This window comes from Orycteropus afer, unplaced genomic scaffold, assembly GCF_000298275.1.
Source record: "Orycteropus afer afer isolate SDZICR_OR568_19922 unplaced genomic scaffold, OryAfe1.0 scaffold00123, whole genome shotgun sequence".
NCBI classification, from domain to species: Eukaryota; Metazoa; Chordata; class Mammalia; order Tubulidentata; family Orycteropodidae; genus Orycteropus; species Orycteropus afer.
The window spans coordinates 5,967,638-5,980,865 of NW_006921710.1; the positions used below are offsets into that span (position 1 = coordinate 5,967,638).

The window sequence follows — 13,228 nt, forward strand, 5'->3', positions numbered from 1 at the left end:
TCAAGGATACACAGGTCAGGGAGCAAATGGAAAAGACATTACATAAAGTTTAAAAATGAATGACAAGCTGGGAGAAAAATACTTGCACCACATATAAAAGGTTAGTATCCATAATAAATAAAGAGTTTCTACAAATCAATAAGAGAAACACAAGAAACATGAATCAAAATAGACCAAGAAAATGAATAATTCATAGAAGAAATGCATATATCCGATAAACATATGTTAAAAACATGCTCACCCTCATTAATAATGAAAGAAATTCACATTAAAGTAACGAGACCCTTTCTTAACCTATCAAATAAGTGATAAATATTGGTAATGGTGAGTGTGCGCATGAACGTAGAGAGATAGATTCTCTTACACTGTTAGTAGAAATGTACAAGAGGGCAATTTGGAGTATATAACAATATTAAAGTGTACATAGACACTTCCATAACTATGTCTCACAGATGAACTCAACAAATGAGGAGAAATGTATATACCAGGTGTGGTTTGTAATAGAGAAAAACTGAGAACAAACCAGTGGTCACCAGAAGGCCAAAGAGATTATAGTACCCTCTAAACAATAAAACATTTTGTAACTGAAAGAATGAGGAAGATTTCTATGTTCTGGTGCTGGAAAGAGTCCCTTAGAAATGGTTACGTGTGGAGGGATTCGTAATTGTATCATGATGAGGGAAAGGCTCTGAATGGAGACCATCAGGTTCAAACCCAGACCCTGCTGCTTGCTGTGAGCAGGGATGGTCCTCTCTGAGCTTCAGGTTCTGTATGTGGAGTGTTTCTGCCTTACAGACACTGGTGGCAATAAGACAAGGCAGGTCGCGTATCTGATGAGCAATCTGTGCTTATACAATGCTGTTGTTGTTGTTATGTGCCAATTGTCATTAGACAGAAAAGGCAAGACACAGCAGGATTAGGGTTCCTTAAGATAAAGACAGAATCTTTTCGGAGTCTGTGTGTGTGTGTATGTGTGTATTCATGTTCTCAGGAAAATGTATGGAAGGGAACACACCACACTGCTAATATTGCTTATCTCATGGGACGGATTGGAGAGCGGTGGAGAGTGAAGGAGGAACTGTCGTGTGCTGTGGAGTCAATTCCGATTCAGAGCAACCCCATGTAACAATATATCTGCCCCATAGGATTTCCTAGGCTGTAATCTTTATGGCAGAAGGAAGGTTGGGCAATCTGCTTCCGTAGTGATACTGCCTTGGAAACCCAAGGAGGAGTCGCTATGAGTCGGGTCCAACTCGACAGCACATAACAACAGCAACAACAACAACAACAATCTTTATGGAAGCAGCTTGCCCAGTCTTCCTCCCACGGAGCCACTGGGTGGGTTCAAACCACACCAACCTTTCAGTTAGCAGCTGAGTACTTAACCACTGTGCCACTAGGGCTCTTTCCCAATGGAAGGATACTTACTTGTAATTCAATCATTTCTATATTGATATATAATGAAAAAAAAAAAGACAACCAATAAGGATCTTAAGATACAACATCAACAACAAAAATGTGTTTGGAGACAGCACCATAGTGGAGAAGGGATGTGTGGGAATAGGTGCTAAGAACCAATGCTATAGGTAGGAATAGACCAAGAGATGACAGAGATGGATGAGGAAAGAGGGACGAGCCTGTGAGCTTTATGTGAAGGTCATGGTAGGGACTTGTCATCTCTGCTCCTTTGAGTTCAGAGGCAGCATTCAGGGAATATATTTGTGATTGAATGGATGACTATTTGATGAATGAGTACATAAAAGGAAGAAGGTGGCTATGAGGGGCATAAGGTGATCCAGAGAAACAACACATAGATAGAGAGACCCAAAGAGAAATGACCGGAAGGACAGACTGCCAGAGAATTAGGAAGGACAGAGGAAGAAAGGGAAGCAAAGAGTTCAGTGTGGGGAGAGAGAGGGAGACTAAAACATTGAAGACAACATGGGCAGTAGGACAAGAGCCCAGGGTCAGGAGTGTAAGGTGAGGGAGGAGGGTGAAGGCTGTAGAGCTCAGCTGGGAGGTGCTGTGGGCCTCACCTGCTCCTTGGTTCGACCCTCACGCTCCCGGATGTGTGTGGTCACAATGCGCTCCATCTCCTCACGCAGCCGTGGGTATTGCTGGAGCTGGGGGAGGACGGGAAGGGAGAGAGCCAGTACACAGGGGGCAGGGGCAGAGAGCACCCAAACCCTGCCCGGGTCCAGGGCTCCAGTGGGTGTGAGGTGGGAGCACGGACAGAACACCCGTGAGGAGAGAGAGAGACCTGGATCCCAGGAGGCTGATGGCACCAAGCCATGGCCACTCCTTCCCTCTGCAAGTTAGGTTCCAAATGGCAATGCAAGGGTCTTCCTAGTTCCACACCCTCTTCACTAGCCCACCTTGGCAACTTCATGGGGAAGGGGCAGTTCCCATGGGGAGAAATGCCATGGGAACCAGCCTGCTTCTTGGCCACCATCTTGATGACAGCCATCTTAGAAACAGATATTACTGAGGCCTTTGTGGGGGGAACTGTTAGCTTCCAAGGCTTTCACTGGCCCTCAGGGCTACCCCATGCCTTACTAAAGACTTGGAGGGCATAGTCAGCTGGGGGAATCAGTCAGAGAACAGTCTCTAGATTCCAATCCAGGAGGAATGGGGGAGGGCAGGGCTCAAGGTGCTAGTTGGCCTCCTGAGTCAGGCTGAAGACAGGTAATGCTCCTTGTCAGAGCCAGGGGGGAGGCAGAGGGAAACTACCACTCACACGACAACATGCAGCAGCCACAGGCACGGGCATGCGAGGCATGGGGGTGGGGTGGCATGCAGAGGTGGCGCCAGCAGCATGAGCAGTACCCCGCGGGGCCTGGGTGGACCCTGGGCCCTCTTGGTGGAGCCCACCTGGTTCTGCCTCCTTCTGCATGCCCCTGCCTGACATAATCACCCCCAGCCATATCTGCCTCCAATTTCGAGCTGCCCATCCAAAGTTGTCTGTCTATCCCACTCCTTTGGGGTAGGAGCTCAGCATCCCCCTCCCCCCCACGTTCTCATGAACTGCGGCTGAAGAAGTTGGTTCAAATCCTCTCTGCCTGTGACCCCTGCCCTCAACTCAGCTGAGCTCTGGACAAAGCTCAGGTTGGTCTCCCTCAAGACTCCGCTGGACACCACCTCCTCCAGAAAACCTGCCCTGCTGCCTTGAGACGCCCCCTCCTTCACTCATCAGACTGGGTCCTAATTGCCTGATGACTTGTCTGCTGCTCCCAGAGGTGGGGGCAGGGCTGGGCACACTGCCAGTGTTCACCAAGGGTATGTTGAAGGAATGAGGGAATGAATGATGGATGGATGTCTTGGCCCTCCTTGCCAGGGTGAGAGGGTGTAGGCTCCTCTGCCTTCTGGCTCATGAACCAGCGCTCCTTAGGACTCACTGAGCTTCACGATGGCGGGAGCCAACCCACAGGGCCTGCCATCACTGCTGGCCCTCCCTCCTCACTAGGTGGCCATGTGGGACCCAGGCAAAGCTAGAACCTCTCCTCACTCCTTACCCCATGGCTGGGTCAGGCCCCTCAGCTGGGTCCCCCTATATGGGAAGAGAGCTGGGGGTTGGTGTACTGGGGTCACAGGCACAGGTGGTGATTCTGAGGGCAAGATGGAAGCCAAGGAGATGGGTGGGGAATCGGAGCAGGGTGAAGGAAGCACCACCCTGGATGCCAGCCCAGGAGAGGCAGATGGTGAGAGATGTCCACATCCAGCCCATCCTGTGGCTATGCCAAGGGGCAGCCAAGCGCAGGGGACCTGGGAGAGGGGCAGCCTGAGACCACTGGGTTAAAAACACCAGCTGGGAGCGCTCAGTGAACCCCACTGCTCCCACTCCTTCTTGCAGTCCTGTGGGGGAAGCAAGGAGTCTCCAAGTCTGGGCAGAGTCTTGGGACTGACTTATGGACACAGGAAGGCTCTTCTGAGGTGGTCTCAAGCACAACCCCCCTCCCCAGGGGGAGGAGGGAACAAGAAAGGAAGGGAGAGTGGAGGGGGAGGGAGCAACTCGCCAAAGAGCATAACCACTTCTCCCACTAACCGCCTGGATGTTCCATTTCTCAAGTTTTCCGCGAGTCACATATTCACACATGACAGGGCAGCTTTGGCCCCTTTGAGAAGTTCTGTTCCCTTTGAGCATCTTTTTCCATTCTGGCTGCCTCTGAGCATTTCCAGGACTTTTAGCCAGTTTTTTAAATGGAACTTTTCTCTCTCAATCCTTGGCGGAGAGGAGAGGGAGGTTGAGCCCAGGACAGACAGCCTGAAGCCCACCCTTTAGAGGCAGGAGAGTGGCCAGGGGTACAGGCCTTGGAGCCACAGAGCCCTGGGTTTAAGGCCAGCCTTGGCCCTGCTGACTCTCCTTAGAAAAGCGACGGAACCTCTCCTCTCAGAGTCTCCGTTTCTCCATGTATAAAATGGAGGAGTAATTGCATCTTGCCCCTTAGAGTTGTGGAGTATGGAGCAGCACATCCCATGCTCCCTGGTAAACTCTACATTCCATCCAGAGATGGAAAATCCAATCCCAGTAAGGCTGGGAGTAATTAGAATGGAAAATTTATCAAATCTCTGGAGGGGGTGGCTTGCTGAGCTTAGAAAATTTGTGAAGGGGAAAAACAAAACAAAAGAAAGACGAAGATGGATGAATTTTGCCATATAAAGAATAAATAATCAAGTCCAATAAGCAAATCGAAAGGCAGAAACACTATTTTCTTCCTTTGAGACCAAAGCTATCTGTCTTAGTTGATCGAGTTTTCTGCTCACAAAAATCACACAGACCCACTGAAAAGATTCAAACAACTAAAATTTGTGAAGAAGAGATGGAAAGATCCCCATGTTCTTTGGTTTTCCTCAGAATAACTGTTAGCAATTTGGTGAATATGCCTTCTTATCAGTCAAATATATTATTTATCCCCAAAAAATATTATATATTTCTGAAACGTGCTCCCCCTCCACACACATAGTATGCAGTGGGGGGACAGGTAAGTAGAAATAACTGCCTTGCTCTTTTCCTGGTTGTAGTCTTTCACTGCCTGTGTGATACTTTATATAATCAACACCCTGTTGATGGACATCTGGTTTGTTTCCAAAATTTTACCACTTAGAAAACGAAAAGAATTACTGCTTTCCTTCTGGAATGCAACTCAGCAAACATCCAACAGTTTTTCAACATTTATATCTAGTAATTACTCTTTTAGGTATCTACCCTAAAGAAATAATCCTAAATAAGGAAAAATAAAACTCTTTATACATAAAGATGTTCACTCTTAGGTTATTTATAACACTGCAAAATTAGAGATCATCTAAATGTCTCCCAATAGGAAAACAGTTAAGTCCTGTCCAGTTGCAGTGGAGTCATTTCCAACTGCTAGTGACCCTAAGGGACAAAACAGAATTGTCCATAAGGTTCCCAAAGCTGTAATCTATATGGAAATAGACAGCCACATCTATCTCTTGCAAAATGGCCGGTGAGTTTCGAACTGCTGACTTTTTGGTTAGCAGTTGAGTGCTTAACCACTGTGCCACCAGGGCTACTTAACATTTTAGTTAATGGTGGTAAATCCATTCAATAGAATCATTAAAAATGGTTATGTAGACTATGCAATAATCCAAAAAAAGAAAAAAAAAAAAAGGCATGTTATTAAGAGAAAAAGAAAGATGTTAACATATTCACAAACCAAACAAATCTACATGTAGGGAAGAAAAAAAAAAAGATTTGAAGGAGTATACATTGGTGAGAACTTTTTGAAGGGCAATCTTGTAGAAGTTACCAAAACTGTGAATGCTTATATCTATTGACCAGGCAATCAACACCTAGATATTTATCCTAAAGAAACAACAGGGTAAGTACTAAAAATATATCTCTAAGGATGTTCACTGCAGCATTGTTTATAAAAGAAAAAAAAAAAGGAAAACACCTTAAATGTCAGTAGGATATTGAGTACATAAATCACAGCACATCTCTCCAGTGGAATACAATTCCGCAGTCAAAGGACACAAGGTGCCTTCTTATGCAGCGGCACAGAAAGATTCCACACACTGTCAGGAGAAAAGGAGGAATTCCTGGAGCAGTGTGCGCTGCACGAGCTCATGTGGGTTAAAGGGCTGTGCATCTGTAACCTGCTGAGGAGGATGTGCTGCTGTCGGCCCTCGTGTCCAGTTGGTGGGATTATGAGGACTTCCACTTTCTTTGCACTGTTTGAATATTTTCATTAACAATCATGTATGATCAGAACAAAATCAATATTAATCATTTCATTTTTTAAGAAAAGGGGGAGTATACTTGAAGGAAATGTACACAAATCTCAATAGTGGCCTCTGGAAGGAGCAGGTTGTTTCCCACTTTTTACTCCTGGGCATTTTCTATACGGAAATGTTATTACTTTTAAAATTAAGAAACAATCAGTATTTTTTTTTTTCAAATTCAATTATATCTTGTCTTCCTTCGTAAAGGGGTTTGAGGCAGCTCAAAATAAACTCTCTACTTTACAGTTTAACACAAGTAAGATGATGTCATTTAACATTCATGATCCACTATGACTACGATTTAGATATCCTGATAAATACTAGGTAATGAGGAAAATTCTCACTGCTGTCGAGTTGGACCCAACTCATAGCGACCCCTCCTTGGGTTTCTGAGGCGGTATCTCTATGGAAGTAGATTGCCCAATCTTCCTTCCAAGGAGTGGTTGGTGGATTTGAACCGCCAGCCTTCTGGTTAGCAGACAGATGCCTTAGGCACTGCGCCACCAGAGCTCTCAGGTAATAAGGAGTCCACCTTAAGTTGTATTTGAGTGTCTTGGAACAGGCACTGAGTGGATGCTAATCTATCCCCATTAGACACAAAGGTGGGCAAAAGGGAGACAGGATCATGAAAGGGGTTGACACGACTAATTGTGTATGAGCCACAAAAACGATGGTATTTATTTAAAACATGATGTTAAGGCAGATGTCTCCTCAACTCTACTCCCCCCCCCCCCGCCAGCATGGGTGGGGTGGAGCCTCCCCGGGAGGTTCTGATTCAGCCTGCTGGGCGGGGAAGAACCGCTTCAGACAACTTGGGTCAAAGTCCTCAGAATGTCCAAAAGAACACACAGGAGAAAGGCATCCAAAAAGGTCACAACAACTCAAAAGAGGCTGACCCTGCCTAACAGACATGGATTACTATAAAGTGAATACCTCCAATATGCTTTTAGGCAAATTGATTTTGAGGGACCAGAATAGCCCCTCCATCTCAAGAGCCCCCAACCCCAGACCCCTTCTCTTGGCCTCCACAAATCCAAATGCCTCTCTGCTGGTACTTTCTAGCAATGGGATCCTGGGTCTATTACTTTTCCTCTCTGAGGCTCAGTTTTTTCATGTGTAAAATGGGGGTGACAATACTGCCCACTCCTTAGGGTTGCTGAAAGGATTAAGTCAGATAACAAGGGCAAGCACTTAGCCTGATGTGTGGCACATAGTAGGTGCTCAGTAAACAGCTTCCATCTCTTTATTATCATCATTGATGTTGGCATTCTTATTGGTGGAAATGAAAGGATGCTTGGGTCAGCAGGGATGGGGGCCTGAAGAGTTGTGAGTGCAGACAAACCCAGAGCTAGCTGGAAGTTGGATGACACGTGAGAGCCAGGGATCACCTAGCCAGTGTGGTTGTCTGGGTCCACAGTTGGTGGCCAAAGGACTACTAGGCCTGCTTGGCAGATGGTTCTGCCCACAGGAAGCTGTGGCCAAGATAAAAGGACCTCTAGGCCCAGCCCAGCCCAGGCCGCCATCATACCTTTTCGCTACACTTTCTGATGGTGGCTGTGAGCTCACTGACTACCATATCCACACACTTGATACTGGGCTCTTTGAGCTTCTGCACCTGCTTTTTCACTGTGGCTTCAAAAGCGAGGTCAGGTGTGAAGAGGCCCGTCCTGCACCCAGGGAGGAGGAGGGGGCAGGAAGAGGAGCAGCCAGCAGGCAGGGAGAAGAAAGGGAGTGAAAGCCAAGCGGGGTCAGGGGTCAGGGAGGATAGCATGGAGCATAGGGAAGAGAGAGAGACACCGACACAGAGAAAGAGAGAGAGAAAACAGAAGACAATGTGAGCATGGGACTAGGCCCTCCCTACCACCACCCAGGATTGGCACCTCCCAGGTGCAGCCAAGCACCCTTCAGGGTTCTGTGGGTACAGTCAGAGGGTCCGTGGAGCCAAGCCCCCTGCTCCATACAGGGCGTCTTAGCGAACACAGATCTTCTCCCCAGGGTCCCAGCCCACCACCCCCACTTCCACTCCTCAGCTACGCTAGGCCTGCCTTCTCTTTTTCAATGCCATCTTTGTCCCCAGCTTTGGGTCCTCCTAAAGGGCTGACCCAAGACCAGGACAAAGCCAAGATCCCACTCACCAATCCTGCTCAATTCTAGATTTCCCAGTGCTCCCTGCATTCACTTCATCCTAACTGCAAAGCCTCCAACACCATCCCTTACATCCACCAGGGTTGCTCTGTCCAGTTGCCTAGGCTGTGCACTGCACACTTCCAGGAGGTTCCATTCACATAGACTATAGTGTAGATGATGCCTCCTGGAGTCGCAGCATGGTAGCATAACTTCCACCTTCCAGCTCTCTTACTCTACTAGTGCCCACATCTTTCTCCTTAAGGGACATCCCTTGCCTCTCCTCCAAAGGGGCCTGGAGGAACTCAGCTCAGAAAGACAGAAAGAGAGAGAAGAAGAAAGACAGAAAGAGTGGAGGTGGTGATAGAGAGGGGCCAGGACAGCAGTGGGGAGGGGAGAGGAAGAGAGGCTGTGGAGTGGAATCAAAGGAGCACTGGGCTTGGAGTGCAAAGCTCTGGCTTCGAGAAACAAGCTCGGCCACTTCCTAGCTACATGGCCTTGGGAAAGTCATATGATCTGTGCATCAGTGTTCCTGCTGTGAACTGGGCATCACCCTCCCTGCCCTGCCCTCCTTTTGTGGTTCTGTGAGGTTCAGATGAGGTAGCCGATGGGAGAGTTCTGTCCCTGGAAGGCCAGATGTGGATGGAAGGGAAGGGGACAGTCTTGACTGAGGGTCCTGAGTGGGGGTGGAGTGAGGATGGGGAAAATGAAGGGCAGTGGGAAGTCAGGGCACTTGCTAGACCTGGGTCCTTTGCACACCTCTGGCTGCCCAGGCCCCAGAGTATTCCCAAGAAGTCCCTGTATCTTACCTGTCTCCAGGGCCAAGGTCTCTCTAAGACTTGTCCCTGGAGTCCCCAAAGGTGACATCACCTCTAAGGGCAGGAAGGGGTTTTAGGGTCCCCTCAAACCTCTTCTCCCTGAGCTGGGGGAGCTCAGAGTAAACAGCCAGCCATCACACCTGTCTTACCAATATCTAATCTCTTGGTCTTCTGGGCCTGGAAGCCTGGGAGATGGGTGAGGCCCCCTCAGAGGGTCCTCTTCTCCTGGTCCATGGCAGGCTGCCTCCCCCACCCCGCTGAGGTCTGTACATGCTACTGAGGAGGCAGTGGGGGACACGGGGAAGGGGCGCCTGGCAGCAGTGCAGGGTGGGGGCGTAGGCGGGGACTGGCCCAGGCCGCTGGGTTACCTTCTTGGTGCACTGTCTAACGGTGCTGATTAGCTCCGAGATAACCATGTCCACACACTTGAGACACGGTTCTCGGATCTTCTTCACCTGCTTTTTCACAATGGTCTCAAAGGCCATGTCTGGGGTGAACAGCCCCGTTCTGAATGCCCGGAGTGGGAGAAGGGCACAGTGTCACAGGCTGGCTCCTGCAGTAGTGCCAGGCCAGGGCCCCTCCCTGAGCCCCTAAGCTCCACCCACAGAGTCTTCCCACTATCCCTCTCTGGGCCTCAGTGTTCCCATCTGTAAAATGGGTGGGAGATATTATAATGAGGGGCTTTCAGGCTATGCTCTTTGGGACTAGAAAGGTTCTGCTTGTCTCCGTTTTATATGGTGTGTTTTCCCTAGGATTCTATTCATATAAAGCATTCTATGGCAGAAATTGTTTGAAAATTGCCAGACTGGTTCTCCTTAACGCCTTTCCAGGAATAGAGCATTTTATTTTAAGACCAGGAGAGAGACTGTTTCCTGTGTTTTGGCCAATGCAGATGCCAAACCTTGGAATGGAACGTGCATGAAAGCAAGGACAGGACATTGGTCTTGTTTACTGCCTGGCACATAGCAGATACTTTAAAATTTTTTGTTGAATGAATGCAGTGCAAATCTGAAAGGGGTCTAAGCTTTTAAGGAACAGAGTCTACTTCCCAATCCCCCTTCCTGATCCACAGATGTTGGAGTTGTTTGGAAGGAGGAAAGTGGGATGGGATGGGATCAACTTCAGGCTAATGACATACGGGAGAGTCTGGAGAGTTGAGTGGACTCTTCCTTTGGTGACATCACAAAGGAACATGGACCAATAGACACACGCTCTGCCCCAGGTCCCACCCAGTGGTTTCGGTAGCTTTGCTCTCCCACCTGAGTGGGACTGGGGACAGCTTTCACCCTGGGGGGATGGGCAGGAAGCTCAGCCCCAGTGTGTCTCTCTCCTGCACCCGTGCTCTGGGCTCTGTCCAACTGGTTCAGCCTCTAGGCCCTGCTCCCAGGACAGAGAGGGGGGGCAACATTCTGCACGAAGAGAGGTGACCCAAGCCTCCCATCCACCATTCTCATCTGGGGCCTGTCAAGATGGGAGCCAGAAAGTCAGGACTGAGGGGATTGCGGACCAGACTTCTAGGGTCCTTGTGAGGACAGCCTGCTTCATCAATCCCTGTGACTCTGAGCTAGACTCCTTTGCCTTCTAGGATTCAACCCCCTTCCCAGTCCCAATACATGCCTAATGCCATGGATATTCTTGATGGCATAGCTGATCTCCCTTCGGAGTTCCTTCTCATCAAACTCCATCTGTGTAGGAGAGAAGAAAGACAGATAGCTGGTCAAAGCCTCTCACCAATACTTGGGACGTCATGACAGGACCTGGGTCCCAGGACTGGGCAGCAGGGCTTCTAATGGGGTCTACAAAGGAGAGACAGAGAGACTGACTCTCTTCTGCTGGGGAGGATCCTAAGTCCTCCTGCCCCTGGGGCTGCTGGGAGTCAGGGGCATGCCCTACCTTGACCAGCTCAAAGGGGAAGCGCTCGTGGAAGATCCGGTTGATGCGGGCTCCCCCTGACAGTTCATAGGTGTCAATCTGGTCTCCTGAGCCCTCGATTCGCTTCTCAAAGTCCACAGCAAACTGCTGGACCATCCTGTGGAGAGAGTGATGTGGCCTGAGGGGGCAGAAGCAGTCCATGGAGGGAGCCTTGGGAAAGCCCCATGCTGAGAACGGTGCCGAGATGTGTGTGTGTGTGTGTGTGTGTGTGTGTATCTCAGTGATAGGAAGATGGGCTGGGAAGGGCCTCACTGCAGCAGTGCCTTGGTCTTGCGTGCTGGGTCATCAGGGCGGAAGTTCTTGTATTCATCCACCTCCTTCTCGATGGACAGCAGCTGGCTCTGTAGCTTGTTCCGCAGACCTGGCAGCGTGTCCCGGATGTGGTTTGTCAGTTGCTGGGAGTAGGGGCAAGGAAAAGGTTAAGGCCTGGGTCACAAACCCAGATGCACACAGGGCCAAGCAAGGACAGGGATACCAGGGGCCTGGTGGTGATACCTCACCACTTCCATGTGGATGTGGTGAGGTGGAGAGCTATAGGGGGAAGCTGCAACCTTCCTGCCCACTGCTGCCCTGCCCACTAGAACAAAAGCTGCCTGAGGACAGGACCTGGCACACAGTAGGTGCTCAGCAAAGGATATTAATTGAAAAAATTTTTAAACAAAGGATGTTAATTGAATTAAAGACTGAATAAGTTAATTTTCAACAAAGGCCAGAAATCTGCATTTTTATGTGAAATTACCTGATTTTTTTTTTAACCTAATTTTATCTTTTTAGACATTATGAGGGCCAAAGCAAAGGCATCTGTGGAGGGATGGTTGGAGAGCAACTCTCCTGCACCCCGAATTAAGGTCTCCTTTAAGGCAATTCTCAAAGGAGCTCTGGTAGCACAGTGCTAAGGCATCTGACTGCTAACCAGAAGGTTGGTGGTTCAAACCTACCAGCCACTCCACGGAAGCAAGACTGGGCAACCTACTTCCATAACGATTTACCGCCTTGGAAATCTATTGGGACTCACTATGAGTCGGAATTGACTCGATGGCAGTGGGTTTGGGTTTTTGTTTGGTTTCAAGGTAATTCTCAAGTTTGGTGCTTACTCTGCCTAGGTCCTCACACACAGCATCTCTGAATCTTCACAATGAACCCACGAAACAAGTGCTGTTATTTTCACCATTCACAAGTGCAGAAATAGAGACTGGAGAGAGTGTCTTAGTGGCGAGTGACAAAGCTGGAAGCCCTATTCCAGACAAAGAAACATCCCAGGGAAACCCCTGGGATTGCCCTTCCCAGCCTCTGGATCACGCTCTCCTCAGTTCAGAGGGGAACAAGGCCTTCAGCTGAGAACACTTCAGTCCTGGTCCCCAAAACCAAACCCTTGGCAGGGCTACCCTACACAGAAGGTCTTGGTCTTCCCCATATCTGGGGGTGTGTCTTCCAGTGCTCCCATCCCAGGTCACAGTCGGGAAAGGTCAGCAAAGCTCCGACTCTGGGAATAGGGCAAGTTGCTTTGCTTTCCTGGGTCTCAGTTTGTCCATCTGCATAATGGGAATGTTAATCAACTTCTGCTGGCTGCCCTCACAAACACACTCAAATTATTCTGTTCTCCTGCTGGTTCCCCCAGGCCCCACCCACCTGGCCTGGACACCTACCTGGTTAAGGACCTTCTGCAGGTAGGGTGTGCCCATGCGGTCAGCTAAGTGGCGGTAGGATGGGTGGGACAGGAAGAACTTGCGCTCAGCAGCCAAGGCGGCTGTGATGTCCTTCTTGCCATCGATGTCCTTCTGGCTCCGGTTCACCACCCCAATGTAGCCTGTGGACCAGGTTGAGATCAGGGGCAACCAGCCTCCCCAAGAGGGTAGTGGATAGTGGAGTGAGTCAGATGGGGACCTGCCTACCTCTGCGCAGAGGAAGCAGCTTATTCTCCAGCACGTCACGGGCATCTGTGCCCTCATCCATCAGGTCCAGCTTGGTGATGACCCCAATGGTGCGCTGACCTGGGGGAAGTCAGGAGGAGGGTTAGCCACACCTGTGCCTGCTCTCACACCTTGGACTCCATACACCCCGTTCCAATTCCACTTCTACCGCCCCTACTCACCCTCTCCCCCTCCCTGCCC

General features: G+C 49.3%; 1 protein-coding gene across 1 annotated transcript in view; it reads right to left on the reverse strand.

Moving 5' to 3' along the window:
* DNM1 (dynamin 1) overlaps positions 1 to 13,228 on the reverse strand; it is a 47,661-nt gene that overhangs the window by 16,996 nt on the left and 17,437 nt on the right. The window contains exons 5-11 of the mRNA XM_007944275.1: positions 13,010 to 13,108; positions 12,764 to 12,924; positions 11,370 to 11,512; positions 11,079 to 11,214; positions 10,803 to 10,870; positions 9,554 to 9,692; positions 2,037 to 2,123 (exon numbers count right to left, since the gene is read on the reverse strand). Coding sequence (XP_007942466.1) covers positions 2,037 to 2,123; positions 9,554 to 9,692; positions 10,803 to 10,870; positions 11,079 to 11,214; positions 11,370 to 11,512; positions 12,764 to 12,924; positions 13,010 to 13,108 — 833 coding nt within the window. The remainder of the gene's footprint in view (positions 1 to 2,036; positions 2,124 to 9,553; positions 9,693 to 10,802; positions 10,871 to 11,078; positions 11,215 to 11,369; positions 11,513 to 12,763; positions 12,925 to 13,009; positions 13,109 to 13,228) is intronic.